At 37.2% G+C, this 22,338-nt stretch overlaps 1 protein-coding gene across 2 annotated transcripts in view; it reads left to right on the top strand.

Moving 5' to 3' along the window:
* Positions 1-16,101: 16,101 nt before the first annotated feature.
* The window catches only part of LOC149555552 (serine carboxypeptidase-like 42), a 37,666-nt gene continuing 31,429 nt past the window's right edge, over positions 16,102-22,338 (top strand). For both annotated transcript variants that reach the window (XM_089829654.1, XM_089829653.1), the window contains exon 1: positions 16,102-16,334. In XM_089829654.1, the coding sequence (XP_089685780.1) occupies positions 16,109-16,334 (226 nt within the window). In that variant the 5' untranslated portion in view covers positions 16,102-16,108. The remainder of the gene's footprint in view (positions 16,335-22,338) is intronic.

Below are 22,338 nucleotides of genomic sequence, written 5' to 3'. Positions count from 1 at the left end.
AAACTTTCTAAAAGGAAGAATATCAGTTTTAGATAATACAATTATTCTAAGTAGAGCATGACGACATAGTTTGTAAGGATATATTAAAAAGTTTCTAAGGAAATATGATATTTTACATGAACTATAAGTATCATATGATATTTCTCACAACATTAATATGACACCTTACTAGTGAAGACGATTTGTGACTTTTTCATTCTCAAAAGACTTAAGTTTGACCAAATATTGCAGATTGGCTATGATAGGAATTCTTTGTTTCATTTTTTATGGTAAAACAACAAGTTTCAATACCAATTTTGATGAAAAAACATGTCTTCAATTAATCAGACAAGGGAAAACCAACCTTGCCAATACAAACACTTGGGAAGTTTTGAAAGTAAAAGCCCTTTGATACTACTAATTTGTGTATGTTAAAATAATTTCCACAAGTCTAGCACATTCAAAAACACATTGAAGCAAGATCTACCTAAAAGACATGACTCAATACTCAATACCTTGGCCCACACTTGATACTCCCTCACCTCGCAAAAAGTAGTTTCCCATGATATATATTGGCTTTGTCATAGATGGGTTACCCACATCTAAAGGAACACATATGGCGAGTGTAAAATTTTGGGGTGATTTAGGTAGTCCACTAGGATCAATCCTTGCACCAAGATATTGAGTGAAATATTAGGGTGGCCTCTAAATCCTAAGGTTTCTAGTAAGGGTTCCATTCATAACACCCCTCTTGCACTTGATACAAAACATAGGCCTCGTAACCAAAAGAGTATTGTAAGCATACTCACTTAACAATTTCCTCATGGTCACAATCCCATACATAATCTCATTAAGTGAAGTAGAGTGTTATGCCCCCCAAGTATTTCTCCTTTGTCAAGGGGTTTATGATAATAGTGGGTCAGATTAGCTAGGTTTTGCTTGTTTCCACTTTATGGGTCATTCCTATTGGTATCTTTCCACCAATAGCAGACCCTCTAAATGAGTAAATTTCACAAAGAGATTGAATAAAATGGATCCACACTAAGGAGGTCAAGATTTCCAATTCACCAAGAAGGTGAAGAGCATACTATCCTATTTCTCAATGCTTCCTTCAAACACACGGAGCTAACTAATTAAGACCACTAAAAAGTGAAATATGCCACCCACTTTCTTGATCTATTGATGAGTCAAAAGTTGTGATTCACCAAGAAGGTGAAGAATATACTCTTATATCAACAAAGGAACCTTATGGGTTTTAATGTTCCTATAAAAGGGAAAAAAACTAGTATATGCAAGCACTTGAAATAAAATGAAGACACATAATTTTTTTAATTTATGTTTTGCTAGGGCAACCCTGCAACAAATGTAAGTAGCCCTTTTTTTGAAATTTTTCCCTTTTAGCAACGCAAACAAGAAAATAGGATCCTACAAAACAAACAAGGTTAGGGCATCAAAATAAGCATAAAACTCAAAGTAAGCCTACAAAACTACCATTAGAATCCTATTAGAAAATTGAAAAATTGAAAATAAAAGATTAGTAAATGAAAAGTAAAATTTGCAAGTCCAATTGTGCAAAAAAAATAGGATGGATAATACTTCTAGCTGATACAGTATCGTACGATACTTCCTTCTGTAGTTAGGCAATACTTCTACCCAATTGACACTCGGTATCAAACAATACAATATTCTTCAAACATAAGTATGGTAGAGTAGTAGTATAACAATATAATTAGACCATTATCATATGTCAATGTAGAAAGTATCATAAGGTAATGCAAAAAGTATCATATAATATTTCTATTTGAAACATAAAAATCTAAACCTGCTAGTGCAAAAAGTGATGAAAACTAGCAAAATGGAGCTAAACAAAAGAATCCAATCCCATGGTGGGTGCCAAAAATATGTGTAGAAAAAGTGGACACACTTTTATAGACTATTATTATCAAGAATACTCACGGTGAAGAGCATCCAAATGACCTATAGCTTCTTATATATTTCGTGGAAGAGCTATGAGATTGTGGCTCTCACATAAACCTAGTTTAGGCAACCCTTGCAAGGTGCATCATATAATGGAAGATTCAAAGAGTAGAGGCGAGAATTCCAAATATCCAAGAATCAAGAATCAAATTCAATGCAAGCTAAGCTAAGTGAAATGTAAATGCAAGAGCAAGCTAACAAAGAGTTATAAGATCCCCTACTTAAACTGTGTGAGCTATACCATACATAAAAGAAAACTAAGTTAAATACAAGAAAATGCAAGTGAAAGATGAGTGCTCCAAGTGCTCCACATACTCCAAAATCTCTAAGAAAACCTAAAACATAACAATAGCATGAGAGTGTAAGGGATCAGAAAGTGAGGATGGAGCCTCCTTTATAAGAGAAATGGACAGTAGAGAATAACATACAAACTCAAGGGTGGAGAATGAGTCTTGAGTGATCCATGTGCACAAGAATCTCACCTAACCAAGATTAATGGATATTTTTAAGAGGCAAAAGATGTGTGGAGGAGAATAAATATCCCATCCACCTTGGAAAATGTGCCCCTGATGTAAGACAATAATGTCTTTTATTTTATTTTTAAAATAGGAATAATGTTTTTCATGTGCACACTTAGGATAAGTGGGACTTTGGGGATTTTATTCAATCAAAAGGGGATAACTTCTTTTAATTAAATAAAAGACATGGGATAAAGTGATCAAACCAGAGGTTATAATGAATAAATAGAAAAGTAATACTTTAATCAAAGATAAGTGATGGATAAATTATGAAAAATTGCTAGAAAGGGGGCTCATAGTCTAGAGGAACATTTTTGGGTGATTACAATGTTTACTTAGGATAATGCACTTGCATATTAACTATCATGTAAGCATAGGAGTTTACATTTAATTTTAGCACATAGTGTTCGAGAAATCCTCTTGAAGTGGAGTTAGTTGTCATCTCACACCTATTTGTGTGTGAGATCCACCTACTTCTTCTATCACATTATCATCCTCTCATTGGTGCACTTGATGCACATACTTTGTTGTACAATCGAGGATGATCCACCTTTAATGGACATGAGATTATACCCTCTTTGATTGATAAGTTATCACTTGCGTCACTTCTAGTTATCATGTATTGCCTATATATTTAGGCACATATACATTGTATTTAATTTATTTGAGTATCCATTAGAATTTGATCAAATGTTTAATCAATTATTTTAAAATGCCATTTTGTCTCTCTCATTTGAGCTATCAATTGAGCTTCTAGATCTTGGTATTTTCATTCTTTACCTTAGGAAAATTCTTACAAGGTATGAGGTCTTGAGGCAAATTCTTGCATAGTATCATAACTATAGGAGTTTCATTGCATATCCATTGTAGACTTATTTGCTTCATTTTTGGAGGGTCACACTTTAGATCTAGAGTTTGGGAGCATCTAGAGAAATATTTGACCTCACTATTACATTTGAGAGTCCATTTCAATAAATTTTGACTATAAATTTACCTATATTAGATAAAAGTAAAATCTAAGACAAAGTGTTTATTTGCAAATCAGACTTGAGGATTGATTGGCAATTCGATATACTTTTTCAGAAGGCAAAGTATTACATGGTATTAGAGCTCAAGGAATATTCTTACTTGGTATCAAAACCATAGGAATTTCATTGCATATCCACAGGAAACTATTTACTTTATTTTTTAAGGGTCATGATTTAAAATTAAGAACTGTAGCAGTTATTGGGAGCATCTAGAGTGAGATCTAACTTCACCATGCATTTAGGTGTCCATTTCCATAAATTTAAACTATAAATTTTCTTTTATTAGGTATAATTCAAATTTGAAACAAATTTTCATTATACCTTTCAAAATTTAAAAAAAAATCATCATTTCTAAGCTTTTCATTTTTCATCAATTTGCAATTTGGTATACTTTTCTAGAATTTTTTTAATTTTAAATAATTTTAAGTCTTTGTATTTGTCTATATTGAGAAACTTCAAGTGTTATTGAAGTGTGAGAGCTCTGAGTAGTCCAACCTTGACCCACCCATTGTTAGAGTAAAGCGTTGATTTAATTTCATTTATTAAATTCACTTTACTCTCTTCTTAAGATTTTACTTTATGCACCTTTTGCATCTCTATTTAATAATTAATTATTAATTATTAAATAGCTTTACCTTTTAGCTTGCCCTTTTTAGGGTTTTGATCTCCTTTTATAAGGATTGATCTCCTTTGTATTTTATTATCTTTTCTATTTCTGAAAATACATTAGCATATTTTTCAGAGCAAAACCCTTTGCCTCCTCTTGTCTTTTTCTTCTGTGACAGGTTTTTGCATGCAGGTATTCGAAGGCTTTATGGATTTGTATTGATCAAATCCTTCATGGTATCAGAGCCAGATCTGCTGCAGCTTGTTTGTTATTTGGAGAAAAAAGAGAACGAGGGTTTGACAGAACAGATCTAAAATTTTTTGGGTATTTTTTTGAGAAAACAGGGGGCTCACTATTTTTTGGAGCAGATTGAGGCCAAATAGACGTCATGGATGGATCCAGAAGGTGTCAAAACCCCTGTTTCCATATAAAGTTTGTCCAATTTTTACAACGTTGATCTGTGAGGCAATTTTTTTTGCCGAGCAGGGCCGTACGGCCTCTGCACGCATTTCGATATGAGTTTTTATCAAAAAAAATTAAAAAAAGGGCGGAATTTTTTTTTTCGGCCTACAGGCCCTTTTTCGGCACCGGCATCCTCTTTCCCGATACCGGCAAGCTTTTTCCTGTGACGCAATTTTTTATACGGGCCGCCACCCGCTCGCGGTCGCAGCGCCGCCTCGGCGTCACCTCCGCTCGCCCGCGCCGCTCCTCCTCCACCCAGGCTGCGCTCCGCTCCGCCACCGTGTTGGGCTGCCTGGTCGCCGCTCCGCCGCCGCTCATCGGTGGTGGCATTTTTAAATTTTTTTTTTTTTATTATTATTTTTTTTTAAAATAATAAATTTTTCTTTTCAAGCTTATGGGGGCCCTGTTAGTTTTTTTGCGATAACTCTCGCATACGGGGGTCTTTTTCAATTCCGAAAAAAGCGTTAGAAAGCTGATTCCGAGACGGAGATGATGGAAAAAGAATTTTTGGATTTTTTTTCAAGATTGATACCTGTTTTGGTGTTTGAAGTCCGTTGATGACTTCTATCTTCCGGGGGGCATAACTTCTTCGTTATAACTCCGTTTTTCGATCTGAAAAAAGTGTCGAAAAGCTCTTTTCGAGCCCTTTCCAGATTCTCAGTCTTTTCACCAGTATTTGGTACCAGGTATTTTTGATTTATATTCGAAGTCTTTTTTCTCTTATCTCATTTATGCAATCTATTTGTAAGTTGGGGTTCGGTTTATTGCATTGTGGGGGGCATTTTTATATTATTTTCTATTATTATATCAGTATATCATAAAACACAAAAAAAAAAAAAAAAAAAAAAACCCTTTCTAAAACAATGGCCCAGACCACTTCTTCTCTAGCACTTCTGACCCCTCATAATTATCACACTTGGAAGACCTCAATGACTCGGCTTCTCCGGTCAAAAGGGTTGTGGTCATGTTTAGATGTTGTTCAGCCTATTCTTCAAAGGCCTTTTGAAGTCATGCAGCATAGAAACAAAATGGATGAGGCAATCAGATTGATTGCATTACAGGTATCAGATAGTTTACAGTTTCATTTGGATGGGTGTAATACTCCTTTGGCTATGTGGACCAAGCTTGAAGGCTTGTTTGGTACTGTGAATGAGTTCAGGGCACTTTAGATAGAGACAGAGCTTACAACACTTGCACTGGATTCCTTTCCGACTATTGATGACTTCTTGATGAAGTTTACTCAACAGAGATCCTTGTTGCAGAGTTGTGGAAAGACGAAGACTAATACTGAGTGCATTTATTTGATTCTCTCAAAGCTTCGAGGGAATTTTTAGATATTTGCTTCCACATTCTATTCCACCAAAGATGCTTTGAGGAATCAATTTGTTATGCCTTCTTTTCAGGTCTTTTGTGATCGCTTGACTAGAGAGCAGTCAAAACTCACATAGTTGGATACTATGACTGGTTCTAAGACAAAGGCATTGGTAGCTCAGACATCTACAGGAAAGCCGAAGCCGAAATTGAAGCATAAGACAGATTCAGCAGGCAGTGAGACTTCCTCCAAGCCTCCTCCCAAATCAGATGCTCGGAAACCCTCTCAGAAGGGTAATACTTCTAAGTCTGGTGAGTCTTCCTTCAAGACTAAGAAGTATATAGGTGAACCTTGCAGTTTTTGTGGCAAGGAAGGACATCCAGTTTCCAGGTGTTGGAAACATCTTGAGGCATTAGAAGAGGCTATGCAGCAGTCTAGTATTGCTTCTCCGAAGCCTCCACCTCCACTAGGGAAAGGACATGCTCTTTTTGCACGCGCATTGTCTTCTCCATCTCCTTGGATTCTTGATTCCGGAGCTTCCCATCACATGACACACTCACCTGATTTGGTTACCTCACTTGCTCAGAGTGTTACTACACAGATTGCAGTTGGTGATTCTTCTCAGCTTTCAGTCATAGGTTCAGGAACTATCTCTTTAGAGGGTGGTTCACTATAGGATGTTCTCTTGGTTCCAGCCATTTCTACAAACCTCCTTTCTGTCTTTCATATTTGTCATTCAGGCTCTGGGAAGACAGTTGAGTTCTCACCACATGATGTGGTAATTCGAGACCTCCATGATCCTGATTCTATTATTGCAACAGGGAGTGTTGATCTTCAATCTCACTTATATCAGTTCGATGGCTTTGAGAGCTCCGATTCTACAGGTGTTTCTCTCATTGCTCATGCAGACACAGTGAGCAAACTTTGGCATGAGCGTTTTGGCCATGTCATCTACAAATACTTATGACAGATGAGTACATAGGAGCTAGTGATTGGATTACCTCAGATCTCTTGTACTAAAGGTGTGTGTCACGGTTGTGCACTTGGCAAACATCACAGAGATCCTTTTACAACAGGTCGATCCACACGTGCTAAGGCACCATTGGAGTTGATACATAATGATCTTATGTCATTTCCCACTCCATCTTTTTTAGGTGCTTGATATGTGCTCACCTTCATTGATGACTTCTCCAGACGCACATGGGTGTACTTTTTGAAGTACAAGTTCGATGTCTTTGATTCATTTCGAATCTTTAAGACCTTTGTGGAGAAGCAGTCTGGTCTTTTCATCAGGCGTATCTGCACTGAAAATGGGGGGGAATATGTGAATCATTCTTTCAGAGATTTTTGCACTGAGCATGGTTTATAGCATCAATTCTCTGTTCCCCATACACCTCAGCAAAATGGGGTTGCTAAGAGAAAAAATAGGACATTACGGGAGATGGCCAATTGTATGATACAATCTCGTGCTATGAGTTCTTCATTTTGGGCTGAGGCTATCAATTGTGCCAACTATATTTAGAATTGGATGCCTCATAAGGCATTGTGACACATGACTCCTGAGGAGGCTTGGACTCATGTCAAGCCTGATGTTTCTACTTTCCGCATTTTTGGTAGTGAGGCTTGGGCATTTATTCTAGATGCTCAGCAAAAAGCCATGGAGAAGAAGAGTCGACCACTCATTTTTGTTGGCTATTGTGAGGATGTGAAAGTGTATAGGTTGTTTGATCCTAATTCCAGAGATGTCTTGTTTCGGCGAGATGTTCAGTTTGATGAGCGTTATCCTTCTATGGATCCTCCATCTTCAACTACTTCTTCACTACGCACTCCTTCATCTACTCCTCTACAGGATTATGCCTCCTCTGAGGATGATCTTGAGATTGATCCCCCTTTGCCTTCTCCACCAGATGTTCCACGAGTGCCCAAGTGGGCTCGTGATACTGTTGATGTAGCTGGACCTCTGGCAGGTGATCTTACAGATGTTCGTCGTACTCGATCTCAGACTGCAGGTAGTGGCCTTTTGAGTCATGCCATTTTTGATGATCCTCAAAATTTTTCACAAGCGTCAGGACACTCAGAGTGGGATAGGGCAATGGATGAGGAGTATTCTTCTTTGATGAAGAACCACACATGGGATCTGTGTTCTCTTCCGAAAGGAAGAAAGCTGGTTCGGTGTCGTTGGGTGTACCGTACCAAGTATGCTACAAATGGTTCTATTGAAAGGTACAAGGAACATCTTGTTGCAAAGGGTTTCACACAAGTTGAGGGTATTGATTACTCTGAAACCTTTGCCCCTGTTGCCAAGATGAACTCTATTCGCCTTGTCCTTTCTCTAGCAGCTTCACAGAAATGGATAGTTTTTCAGATGGATGTGAAGAGTGCCTTTTTGCATGGAGACCTACATGAGGAGATCTATATGGAGCAGTCTCATGGTTTTGTGCAGGACTCTTCATTGGTATGCCGACTTCGGAGGTCTTTATATGGTCTCAAATAGGCCCCTAGGGCTTGGTATGAGAAGATGGATTCCTTCTTGCTTGCTTCCCACTTCACATGGTGTCATTCTGATCCTACAGTTTACATTCAGCATCATAGGCCTGACTTATTGATACTTGTGCTTTATGTTGATGACCTCATCATCATAGGAAGCTCAGTCTCCATGATACAAGGTATTCAACAAGCATTGAGGGAGCAGTTTGAGATGACAGATCTTGGCCTTCTGCACTATTTTTTGGGCCTACAGGTTGTTCAGTCTTCAGATGGGATAGCCATACTCCAGCAGAAGTATGCTCATGATATGCTTCAAAGATTCGGCATGCTTGATTGCAAGCCTTCCCCCACACCTTTTCAGTCAGGTGTTGAAATATCTACCACTTGCTCTACTCCTACAGTGGATTCCACTCTATATAGATAGCTTGTGGGTAGTTTTTTGTACTTGACACACACATGTCTTGATATTTCCTTTGCAGTTGGACTTGTCTCTCAATTCTCCCATGATCCTCATGAGAGTCATTGGCAAGCATCCAAACGTATCTTAAGGTATATTAGAGGTACAACATGTTATGGCATTCACTACACACCAGGGGATCCTCACATTGTTGGTTTCATAGATTCAGACTGGGCTGGTGACATTGATGATCGGAAGTCTACTTCTGGTTTTGTATTTTGTCTTGGTTCTGGTCCTATCACATGGTCTTGCAAAAAGCAACATGCTCACACATTATCATCTATAGAGGCAGAATACAGAGCAGCTGTATTAGCTAGTCAGGAGGTTTTGTGGCTTTGACAGTTGATGACAGAGTTTGGATCTCCTCCTGATAGTCCCACCTTTCTATGGTGTGACAGTCAGAGTGCTATTCACATTTCACGCAACCCTATTGAGCATCAGTGGACCAAGAACATTGAGCTTCACATGCACTTCATCAGGCATCTCATTCAGGATGGTGCTTTGAGCTTGGAGTACATTCCTACTGCTGAGCAGGTTGCAGACATCTTCACTAAACCTTTTGCATCCCCGCGGTATCTTCAGCTACATTCTATGCTTGGGGTGAAGGAAGTTGTCCTTGGGGGGTCTCACTGATGAGTCCTTCCTTCCTTCTTTTTACTGCTATCTCTTTTTGGAGTAGAGTTTTTCCCATTGGGTTTTCTCTATTTCTTTGTTTCATAGAGATTTAGTTGTTATTAGGTACCTCATCAGGCCTTGTTGCTGGGACCCAAGTTTTTTTTTTGTAGCTGCATTGTTTCTCATCTTAAGGGGGGGTGTTAGAGTAAAGCATTGATTTAATTTCATTTATTAAATTCACTTTACTCCCTTCTTAAGATTTTACTTTATGCACCTTTTGCATCTCTATTTAATAATTAATTATTAATTATTAAATAGCTTTACCTTTTAGGTTGCCCTTTTTAGGGTTTTGATCTCCTTTTATAAGGATTGATCTCCTTTGTATTTTATTATCTTTTCTATTTATAAAAATACATTAGCATATTTTTCAGAGCAAAACCCTTTGCCTCCTCTTGTCTTTTTCTTCTGTGACAGGTTTTTGCATGCAGGTATTCGAAGGCTTTGTGGATTTGTATTGATCAAATCCTTCACCCATCACATATGATTTGTCATAGATAACAATTAGTTATGGCTGAGTCATCAAATGGATCTGAGTCATCATAAATGCTCATGTAATATTTTTTTTGATACTTACTTTAATAAAAAAAAAATTATGAGTCAACTTACTATAAATAGTAAGTCATTTTGGTGAATTACCAAAATTAGTAATTTTGACAAGTGTTTAATATGTATTTGTAAGAATCACACTTACTAAATTTAGTAAGTGGTATGCAATTTGGACTCTACAACTTGGTATATGGAGCTTAAAGTCATGTTTTCTCATACATTTTTAACATTGTTGTAAATGTGAAAATTCCTTGAGACATAATGTTGAGAGACATTTGGCCATGGTTTTTAAGTAGTATATTTTTACAATGTTTTTCCACATAAATTGTATGTTATGTGTGTTTTCTCTTCTCTACAATTTTCTATAATTGTTAATATCACCACATTGCATATACCAATATCTTTTCCTTGGAAGTTAACACTAACCTAACATGTCCTATTACAATGGAAAACACTAAATTTCACTATGTGATCGATTCGTCTAGACCCAACCAAGATTGCAACTCCTCCTTCCCTCTCTCATGTGCAATAATAAAACATTTGCCTTAGTTCCATATGAAATAGAGTGTGGTAGAGGAAGTAAAACACACATCTTTAATCTCTTAAAGGAAACTGAAACTCCTTATCCCTCATCTTATTACGTCAATCTCTAAATACATTTTTGTTGTCTCTCATTTTCAACCTCCTCACATTATAACTTGCTAGGTTCAAAGTGTGTTTAGACTGATTTGTTATTGATGGAAAGATTTTTCTAATTCCTAAAAAAATTATTAAAATAATATGGTATGTTAACTCCCTTCTTGGGTGTGATATTTTCACCAAGATTATGCAAACTGGAATTTCTGTCAAGATTCATCATTTTCTTTGGCCTCAACCATATCTACTTCATTGCTGACCAAAACTAATTTTGTACCAATGACCTCATTGTTGGGACTAATTTGATTCGTCTAGACCCAACCGAGATTATGAGATGTCTGATTAATTTTCTCATATAATTGTGTTCTATCATTGATAGTAGCCAAAGCCAAATATTGTACATTAAGAATTTTATGAGCATTATCTCCATTAGGGGTTCCAAGGGATCCCCTTCTTAGGATAATTTATTCATATGTGTGGGCAAGTATAGCTTCTACTTCATGTTCAAATAGAAGATTAATCAAAGAAATTTACTATAATCACTCTCATTGCATCTAAAGAAATACATTATTTATCACTACGAGCAATATTTGAATAACCATGTTAGGAGGTTTAGGGGCACAAGAGTCCTTTTCCCTTTAAGAATTATCTCACTATCAATGGTTGAATTAGGAGTAACTTTGAATGCCTCATTTTTTGCAATTGGATTCTTTAGTAGTGATAAATCTTTTCTAATATGTTCATTCTTTTTATAGGGAAAGCAAGCAAGTAGGTTACTATTGGCCAAAAATGCCTTCCCTGCTAAGGATTAATTTCAAATATTTGAACACACCCAACAGTCACAAGATTTTTTTTTTTTTTTAAATCTCAAAGCCGCAACAATATGGTATGGTCTCGATCTTATGATAGCTCATGTATCAAAGGATCATCGGGTGAATCAAGCACTGATAAGATGCTACAATGCTCCTGTTGGTTGAGTGGTCAAGATATCATAATATCATAGACAGTCAAGAGATCATAAGCCAAAGAAGGATCTTTTCTGATGTTATGACAAAAAGAAATCAAAAGATCATACTTACTAGGAGGATATGTTCCAATGCCATGAGGGTCAATGATCATAGGATCACAGAGTTGACTTCTTATGTCGCCAATGCTACAAAGGGAAAGGTGGATTGTATGATCGTAAAACCATAAGGTTGCAGGCACAAGTGAGGAAACCTCTTGAGGTCAAGACAAGGGATAGTCAAACCACGATTATAGGATCGCAAGGGTTATTGCCATGGCTGTTGATATCATGATGGATTGTGATTGTAAGATCATAAAGGTCAAATTGACCATGTCATGACATCGCAAGGAAAAGATAGTGGTACCACAACCTTATGCCAAGGATGTTAAGGGTTGTTATTCTGTCATGAGATTGTATGATTTTGTTTTTATCGAGGGATCATAAAGAGAATGAAGGATGGGCTCGATGCTACAAATTATTGACCATCATAAGATCATAGAAGTTAGGGTTATGAACAAAAGGTGATATAAAGGGTTTTGACCATAGTTGACACTTGTAAGATCATGAGTTTAGTGTTGACCAAAAACATATAAAGAGTTTCAATCACCAAGTTGGATAAAAAGGAACTCGCAACTAATCAGGTAGTAGGAAAGGTACAAAGTGATAGTTGAATACAATTGATCTTTGCTTTCCATCTAATTTGGTAGGTTGATAACAAGGGAAACAACTCTTTGATGATAGATCCAATCTTTTGGATCTCCTGCAACCACTTCCATCGTTCCCCAGGCCTAATAAATGCAATAGAACACCCCATCACCACCAGTTGATCCATCTACTCAGACAGATGATTAATGGTCATTGTTCTTGCCCTCTCAAAGATTGCTTGGTGGATAAGTGATCTTCTTGCGTCTAGATTTGCGCTATGATTAGATCTTTTCCAATTTTTGCAGTAATCTCTCTTTTTAAAGTTGATTGTAGTGGTTGATTTCTATCTTAGGATAGAAGCTATCTAAAGTTATGCTTACACTATAAAATAAAATATTGTACTTTTTCTTAAGGTTGGATCTTCTCTATTTCTCTCGTATTGCCTTGGCATGCTACTATAAATTCCCTCTTTGCCTCTAAATTAAATGACATCCTGTCTTATCTCCTTTAGCCACTGATGTATTATGCAAGCTTTTTCTGCCTCTCTTCAATGTATTGTGGATATCTATAATCTACATTTATGTATCTTTGTTGGCCTTTGAATGATAAGAAGTGAAGCATTTTATCCTCGTGTCTATTTAGTTGTCTGATCTATATGTAGTTCAAGTCTAAATCTATATATCTTTAGACTATCATGATAATGGTATTGTGCATGTATGGGTAGAGATTAGTCTGAACACCTTATTTTGGTACATCACCTCCTTAGAATAGATTAGGTAGTTACTTGCATGTATTCCTTCTCCCTTTTTTCTTCAATAATAGTTTGAGTGCATCCTAATAGTAGAGGAAGCCAACCTTCTCTAGAGACTCAACCTCATCATTCAAGTCCCACAGCTTGGAGGTTGTTTCCATGTTTCACAAGGTTGTCCTTAGGTAAAAACTTTGGACAAGGGTGCAAGCCTTTGTGACAACAATTACTTAATACTAAAATATCCCAACAAAGGGTTTCCTCTTCAATGTTCAAAAATGATTTTTCAAAAATTTCAACTCTTAGTTTTAGGGCAATCAAAACCCTAGCATTTAAATGTGATAAGGTAATCCTGGATTCTTCATTTTGAATATCAGTTTCAATTGGTTTTAAAAGTTGAAGCAAAAAAGGCCATAATTTGGTGGCAATAGTTTAAATTTCTAGCCTTTTCAAAGAAAATCAAGAAATAACTTCTTCTAAATCATCTCTTGGTGACCATGGAAAATCCCTTTATAGAGATTGAGCCAAATTCCAGAAACTCCTATTTCAAACTCGTTCTTACATATTGTGAGATTTAAAAACTACAACAAACAACCCTTTATGCATCACTTTGCAAAAACTTACATAAATGCATTATTTTTTCCCTAAATGTTTCGAGTTCACTCATTGGAAAAAAAATTATAAGGAAGAGAGTTACCATCCACACAAGCAAAAAATACAACACTCTTTAATCCATTATGTTTAGTCTTAATAACTTTAAGCATATCATTATTTGGAGTGAGCGATATGATTTTTAACATAGAGCAAGTGAACTTACCATCTTCTCCCCATTTGGGGTCTCCATCTTGGATAATACCTTTAGCTCATAATACATGTTCCTTGGTCCCCAATAACCCCTTGCTCCCATTTGACAAAGGGGCATGGCTCTTCCATTAAATATTGTAGATGATGGACACTTGGGTCGATGATGGAAACATGGGCCTACATTCTTCATCAAAGAGAGATGCCTTATAGAAGGTCCTTAACACCCACACACCCACAAGAGGCTTACAACTAACACCGTCAATTTGCTCAATGTTCACATCCCCATTCTCTGTGGGGGTATTGGAATCTCCAATAATCTTATCTATAACCAACTTTAATGAACACTGAGTTAAGGGATAAGTGGCAAGTGGGTTGGATGAAAACTAGAATACAAGTAAATATCACTCACTCAAAATAAACAAAAAATACAAAAGAAGACCTACAAAATAGCAAAGCATTTGAAAAAAGACATAAATCCCAACAAGGACACAATACAAAAACCCAAGCACCATGGGTACAAGGCAAGGGATGTTTGCAAGTGTGATGAATGAGGAGGATGACATATCACCTTCTTAGCTTGTGACAATACAATTCTTTCTCCAATCTTTCTGAGCTCGTATTATGATATTTATTAATATATTATAATATAATGATATACTATATAAATGCACTTATTCAATAGTCAAGCCCCTAAAAATAAGAAATTGCACAATATAGTAATAATACATTCAATATTTATATTATTACAAATAATTGACTTTTTGGAGAATTGTAAGGGGATGACTTGTTATACATGTTTTAACTGTGTTGTAATGTAGGGAAAATAGTTTAGAATTATTCTATGCTTACGAATGTATTATGATGTTATCACACTACTTTTTACATTTACAAATGCAAGCTTTTAAATTTTAAAAAAGTTAACTACGATTACTTTTTTTTCATTTTGATACACTCTTTCATCATGGTGATGGATCATGGAGTACGATCCAAAATATTGATGTTAAAATTTATTCAGAAGCATATCCATAAATACATTAGCATTATCATGGATTGTGGAAAGCTTCTGTCTAAAAATATGTATAACAGGTCACCCCCTTATAAATTTATGTGAAGTCAAATATTTGTAATAATAAATATTGAATAGATACTATTTAATGTAAATGGAGAGTAAGGAGATAGAGAGAGGTATGGAGAAGGAGATTACGGAGAGGATGGATCTGAAGAGGAGAGGAAGGGAGAGATAAAAGGAGGGTAGGGAGATAGAGAGAGGTATGGAGATGGAGATTGAAGTTGATGAGAAGAGGGATCTAAAAAAGAGAGGGAGAGAGAGAAAAAAATAGGCCAAATGAAAGCTATTAATATATATAAAGAAGAGAAAATGAGAGACATAAGATAAAGAGGAAGAGATAGATGAAAGAGAGAATGAAAGGGGGAGAAGGACAAATGGACAAATAGTTATAAAAAAGAGATAGAAAGAAACATAGGTAGTGAGATAGATTGTTAGGAAAATAAAGAGGTCAAAAGGATGAAAGAGAAAGACAAAAGGACAAACACTTCACCTACCTATAACACACTAAAAGTTCAATTTCTACCTAACTTAATAGGAAAACACTATTAATACGTATATTTGATGTGAAAATCCTTTTTACAAAATATAAATTATGACTAGTTTTTAAAAAGTTCGGATATACTGACGAATAAGGTACAGATTCATTGTTTTTATTATTATCAGTTTACTAAAGTTTGGACCGTTGTGACAGTGAATTTGAATCCAATTTGACAATTATGCGCACAATCTCCAATTGCCAATTGAGGGACCCGCACGTGGATACAAAATTAATAACTTTTTCTTTTGACCGTGGAAAAAATAATCGCAGTTGCAAGGCGACATTAACGCTCTTGTCCCGTTCAAGGAGAATGATAGGCTTAACATCTTGTCTTACTTTAAGATTTTGTCGTAATTAGACATTTTTAATTTATCGAATAGCGCGAATTAGAGTTTGCAGTTGAAATAATTAGCAATGACCTGTTTCCAGATGAGTTGGCACTAGAATTACCTATTCCCAAATGAGTTGGCACAAGAATTACCTGGTCCCCTCACGTCAATTCCATGGTTGCACTGGACTGACCTTTGGGGGCAACGAAATCGTGGCTCCTCCTGCCTCGCATTGCCTCTGTGCAATAAAGCAGATCCAAACGGGGGCTTGGAGGAGTAAAGAAGATGGGAGGAATATGGATATTGATCATACTTGGGCTTATGAGTATTGTATGGGGAGGCCCTTCAGATGATTTAGTGGAGAGTCTTCCGGGACAACCTCCAGTGAAATTCAAGCAATATGCAGGCTATGTTGATGTGGATGAAAAGGCAGGCCGTGCATTATTTTACTACTTTGTGGAGGCGGAGGACGACGCTCATTCAAAGCCTCTGGCATTGTGGCTCAATGGAGGTACGTTGTATTTCAGTACCCTCTTATGCCTTTGGCTTCAATTCAGAATTTCCGTGATCAGTATTGGAAACATCAAGAAATAGAGGATCAATTTTGATGTCAGATTGGATGATTTCAATACCCATTATCATTATGTGTAAGGAGCTTCTGTTTCCATTGATTCTTCAATTCATGTTTTCTATGCCCAATATGGGGAAAATCAAGAGGTATAGATAGGATGGATCCAATACTGAGTACTAATTTGTTTATGGCATGCCTTAGATCTTGTGGGCTCAATGATAGAAGATATATATGCTTTGTTCTGCTCTGCCTACTAACGCATTTTCCTTGAATTCTCTATAATAACTGTACTTATCATATGCTTTGCATAGTTTATATCCTTGGAACGGAAGGATGAATTCCAATTTCTACTCTGTTTTTCTATCCATTAGACACTCTTGTTATATAAGTTTGTGCTGTTACTTTTCCTCCTCGCTCCCAGCACCGATTCCTGGAATCATGTACATGGTATTTATACATGAATAGTGGGGTCTATCGAAGAGGACACTGTTTTTTCCAATGTTTGGAATATTACTTATTAGAGTCACCAATTCTGGTGCAGATTACAATTTATGTAATTTTCTACATTTTTTATATTGCCAAAGTGGTGAGTTTGTTTGAGGTGTAAAATTAGGATGAGGAAGGTACGAGTGAAGTTTTAATCTATGTTAGAGCGAACGTGTTCATAAGGGAAACTAGGGAAACATGAGTCATGAATTTGTGTGGTTTTTATGGGGGAGAGGATCTAGTAGTTAGTAGATAGATAGATAGATAAAATTTTAACGTCCAAGAGGCTAAAAATAGCCTATGGGACAGCAAGACAACTCAAGTAGACTTAAGTAGCACTGTTCGCTTCTTGTGCAGGATGATGACGAGTCCACCCAATTACTCAATGTGCTCTTCGTTGAATAGGTTATGCCAAGAACTGTCACATATAGTATCCGCAAATTTATCTCTGCTACTCTTGTAGGCTTCACATTCTAAAATAAAGCGCTATTCAGTTTCCACTTTCCCAGAATTGCAGAGTCTGCAAATTCTCTCTTCCCAAGCCTCTTTTGGCCTCTTCCAACGCCCAATCTCACAACGAAGTAACGAAGTTGGTGATAGTTGGTTCTCAGCTGAGCAATAAGAATTTTAGCCCTCCAAGAAATGTTGGCTCCTATGTATGCTTTTTGGAGTTGATCACAAGTGGGGTTGAACTCATTTATATAATATAGTTTCTTCCTCCCGATCTCGCTTCCCCAATTTCTCTTGTAGAATTTCTCCATAACAAAGACCTTTATTTCTTTATTATTTGTGAGGCACATATTGAATTGAATATTCCATTTACTCATCCATTTGATGTTTTGTTGCATCCATGTCCTTTTTCGCTTACATAGTGTGTCACTAAAAACAACTTTAGGCCATTTATCCTCTTTCATTTTTTCTATTCTTTTTAAATAGCTTAGAAGGTGAACCATAGCAAGTGCCTCGATAGGAGCAGCCCCCATTTCACTTAGCATGATATCATATGGAATAGTGCTTTTGATTTTAAACTTGCTTGTGATCAAGGGCTTTTGGATTCCTTCAATTTGTTTCCATTGTGCTGTAGTAGTGTTGCTGGCCCATAATTCACACCCATAAAGAACAATTGGCAGCACAAGAAGACCGAACAAGGTTTGAATAGTTTTCCAATTCCACAACTCTGCTTCACGGCACCTATTTAGAAGAGCATAAAAAGCCTTCCACCCACCTAATATCCTTTTATACCTGCAACTAGACCAGCTTAATTTTTTGTTGAAATCGATGCCAAGGTATTTATACTCCACAACTTCTTCAAGAACACTTCCATTGTAATAAAATTCATGTTGATGCTGTTTTTTATTATTAGAGAAAATCATAACCTTAGTCTTGCTAATATTGACCTACATCCCCACCATTCCACAAAAGTGCTCAAGTGAAGATAGACGATCTTGCAAACCACAGGCAGATGAGATCGTCCACATAGAGGAGCAGCTTTATAACAAATTCACCTAGCTGAATGCCTTCTCCCTTTTGCATGTTTAACCACTCTTCCAGTTTGTCAATATATAAACCAAACAAAGTAGGAGATAAAGGGCAGCCCTGTTTGACCTCGATATAGCTCCTAAAACATTTTGAAATGCCATCTGAAGTTCTGATTTTGACTTTCACCTCTTCGTACATCCTATGAACAACAGCTTTGAGATGCATAGGAATCCCCAATTCTTCCGTTTTGAACCAAAGCTTGTCTCTCGGGATGGTGTCAAAAGCCTTTTTAAAGTCAACAAAGCAACAAAAAACCTCTTCCTTTTTCTCCCACTCTTTTTCAATAATGTGTCTCAAAGTGACATAGTGATCCACTATCGAGTGCTTTGGCCTAAAACCAGCTTGTCCTTTAGCACGTTTATGGTTTTCTTCGGCCCATTTGCTGATCCTAGTTTCTATCATACTGCCAAAAAGTTTAGCAAAGAGGGGATTGATCATTATAGTCACGTAGTTGGAGGGATTGTTAACATCACCACTCTTAAAAAGTGGTATTGCAAGGCTGATTGTCCAATCTTTCGGAAACCCTTCTTGACAGATTTTGTTGAAAATTTCAGTGATGTGCAGTGCAAGAGTTTTCGTACCCCACTTCAGATATTCTGCTTGGAGCGCAACAAGGTCTTTTGCTTTACCTCCACCTAACTTCTTAATCCCTGCCTCTATCTCTTGCACAGTGAAAAGATTTGTATCATCGTTGACCAAAGGTGGCTGTCCCACTCCACCCTCTTGTTCATAAAGTTTCTTAACATATTCAAACCATTGGGTGGCAGTAATATTATTTTCAGTTTGCTTTCTCCTTGGTTGGAGTTCTTTCCAAAAACGTTTGGGGTTATTTTTACCCAAGAAAATTAGCTCCTCTCTCCTTGTGATCATAAAATCGGTTTTTTTCTTCTTTAGGATCTGTTTGTAGGCCTTAATGTCAAAGTTAGTTTTTTTTGACTCCCTTAGATTTCTCCTAGCCCTCTTACATTCCTTATCAAACCAAGCATTGGCTGGAAAACAATTAGTTTTAGATTTTCTATTTTTTGCTCTCTTGCATTTTGAAAGAGCCTCATGAATCAAATTTGATAAATCATGACTGTTAACACCATGTTTATACATAGAGTGTTCCATACAAAGTTCCTCAAGAGTAGCTCTGAAAGTGTTATTGTTTTCTGAAGTTAACAAAATTCTGCCTTGAGAAGGGGGTATTGAGGGCCTTGGATTTTTGCCCCAATCTGCCTATCCTTTGCCCAATACAGATTTACGTACAGCAGTCTATGATCTGATTTGAGATCCCAAATGTGCTCTCCAATTTCAACTTCTTCAATATTTTCATACAAATTTTGCGAACAAATTACATAATCTACCACACTTGCCCCATTGTATGTGTTGCAAGTGAAATTGCCCGACTTAGCCCATCTAGCCAAATCATTACAAATTATGAGATCAAATGTGCCACATAGAGTGATCAATTCTTCTCCAAAATGATTGCAGCCTTTAGCATCTTCGGGTATTCTTTCCCATTGATGATTTCTTTCTTCTGTGAGCTCAATAGGGTTATCATTTACTTTGGAGCTGAAAATACTTGCTTGCCAATTTGCTGTCCTAGCATTGAAATCTCCAACAAGAAGAACATCCCTACGCTACGAAAAAATAGCAACATCTTTCTTTAACGCAGCATAGGGGTCATTGTGATCTAAGCCACACTTTTTATAAGTTTTAGATACTTGTGGAGCAAAGTAATAGGCTGCGATCCTGAGAAGAGTGTTATTTTCCACGATTTTGAGCTATATAAATTGTTTATTAGAATCAGTCTTTTCCAACTGAATGACACGACCTTCTCTTTCTTTTACTAGAACCATTATACCTCCATGACCTTTACCATTTCCCGTTGCCTCATTCCACACTGCCATCTTCCAGTAGCCTTCAAACAATGGGGTCTTACATCCCTAATGCTCATGTGTCTCTATGAGACAAATAATGTCTTTGCCTTCCGCGATAGGTCCTAACCCAGGCCCACATCTCCACGGATAACCTCTACAATTCCAGCAAACTAAACTTAAGGACGCCTGGGTTAAGCTTGATTGCTATTTGTTTTGATGTGAAAGACTCAAAGTTGATTTATTATCGCTAAGCGTGATTGTTGATCTTGTTGTATCGTTGCATGCTAAAGTGTTTGTTGTCACACCTTTGTTGCCTTCTTGCTGCCCTTCATTGGAGCGGTGGCCAAAATGAGCAATAATTGCTTTTCCCTTAAACATCCAAACTCTTTTGCCTTCATTTCTAGCTGTTGTGATTTTTTCCATTTCCATCATTCTTTCTGCTTGCTATCTCATATGGTTAAATCCTCCTCTAAAACGAAGCGAGAACCCCTCAAGAGCTGTTTTTTGTTAAGTAGATTTTGTTTGTCGCTAATGCTGGGCATGACTACCTTGATTGGCCTATTTCTCTCAACGTGTGGTTTGCCAACCCTCCAAGCTTGACAGATTTGTCCTTGCCACAACAACACATCTTATAGGAAATCCCTCGTTAAGTCAAGGGTATGTTCGCCTTCCCCATAATCTTTTATCCCTTTGATAATTATATTGGATGCCCTATGTTGCCTTTCCTTGACCTCTCTGTCTTGTGTGTTCACACGAATCTTTGCCTCTTCTCTTGCCATATCAAGGTGTTTGCTGTTTTTGTTCCAAGTTTTGGTGACTTCTGAAAAACTTCTCCTCTCCTCTTCAACCTCTGCCTTTCTCGACGAATTAGTGTGAAGAATGGTTCTCTCCTTATAATGAGATGACTTGGTATTTGCTATGACCTTGTTTGTTTCCAATGTAGCATTCAGGTTTTCCATTCATCCTTCATGTTTTGCCATTCAAGCTTCCCTGCTAAAAGTGTTTTTTGCAACGTTGAGATATGAGCTTTTAAAATGTTGTTATTATTTGCAAGAGTTTTATTCGTTGCAAATAGCACCTGCATATTGCGGTAACTTTCTTGCTGCTTAGCCTCTAGGAGCTCCAACCTCCTCTTGGCCCTCAAAAGTTCTTGCACATAAAGATCTGGGCACCAAGCAAGAGGTGTGGAGGTAGGGCTGTAGGTGACAGAATCAACAAAGTTGCTGCTACCACACAGATGACTGTCACCACCTAAGTGTGGAGAAGGGCACATTTTGACAACATCTTTCTGTTTCTTCTTTGATTTATGCAATCTCTGTCCGTGTTTCTGCTTTTCATGTGACCCTTTCAAGTGAGCAAGTCTACGTTTTAAAATGCGCTTGAACTGTTTAACATTGACCCAAATATATTTCCCTGTCTTGCCGAGTGATGCCATTTTGACTTGACCTAAATGGTTAGTTTCAAAGTGCACCAGAATTTCTTGACCGTTTTTGACCAATGAGATGGTTTGTTTTCCCATAGCTTGCATATCCACCGTTTGTTTTCCCATTGTTTGTGTATCCACAATTTGTTTTTCCATTGATCAAAGGAAAGAAGGACGAAACAAAAACTAACAAGAGCAAATATATAAAACAAAAAAATTGGAAAGTGCACCTTGAAACCCCTGGCTTAAAGGCCTACCACTATCTTGCTGTGGGCTAGGCCCAATCTTCGTTTTGCCCTTGGAAACGAGCCTGTTTGGGATCTGAACCTTGTCTGGTATTGTGTCTGCTGCCCTAGTCCCATTGTGATGCTCCGATGTGATGCCTTGATCCCACTGTGTCCGTTACCTGCCTAGTGCCCTGTCTTTGCTGCGACCCCACACTTCCCTGAATGTGATTTGCAGTAGCGTTGAACCTCGCTTTCATGTATGTTCCAAATCAGTATATATTTTTTTCACATTTCCAACAAACTTGCATGCGACGCCCATGTTAAAAACATTGCACAAACGAAATGTGGCACAAACAAAATGTTACAATATTGTAAGGAATAAGATGCCATTGCCATCAAATTTTACC

Source organism: Cupressus sempervirens, chromosome 5 (genome assembly GCF_028749045.1).
Source record: "Cupressus sempervirens isolate cs-2001-9-10 chromosome 5, ASM2874904v1, whole genome shotgun sequence".
Taxonomy (NCBI): Eukaryota; Viridiplantae; Streptophyta; class Pinopsida; order Cupressales; family Cupressaceae; genus Cupressus; species Cupressus sempervirens.
The sequence above is the reverse complement of the archived record's forward strand: the minus strand, read 5'-3'. Positions and strand labels throughout refer to the sequence as shown.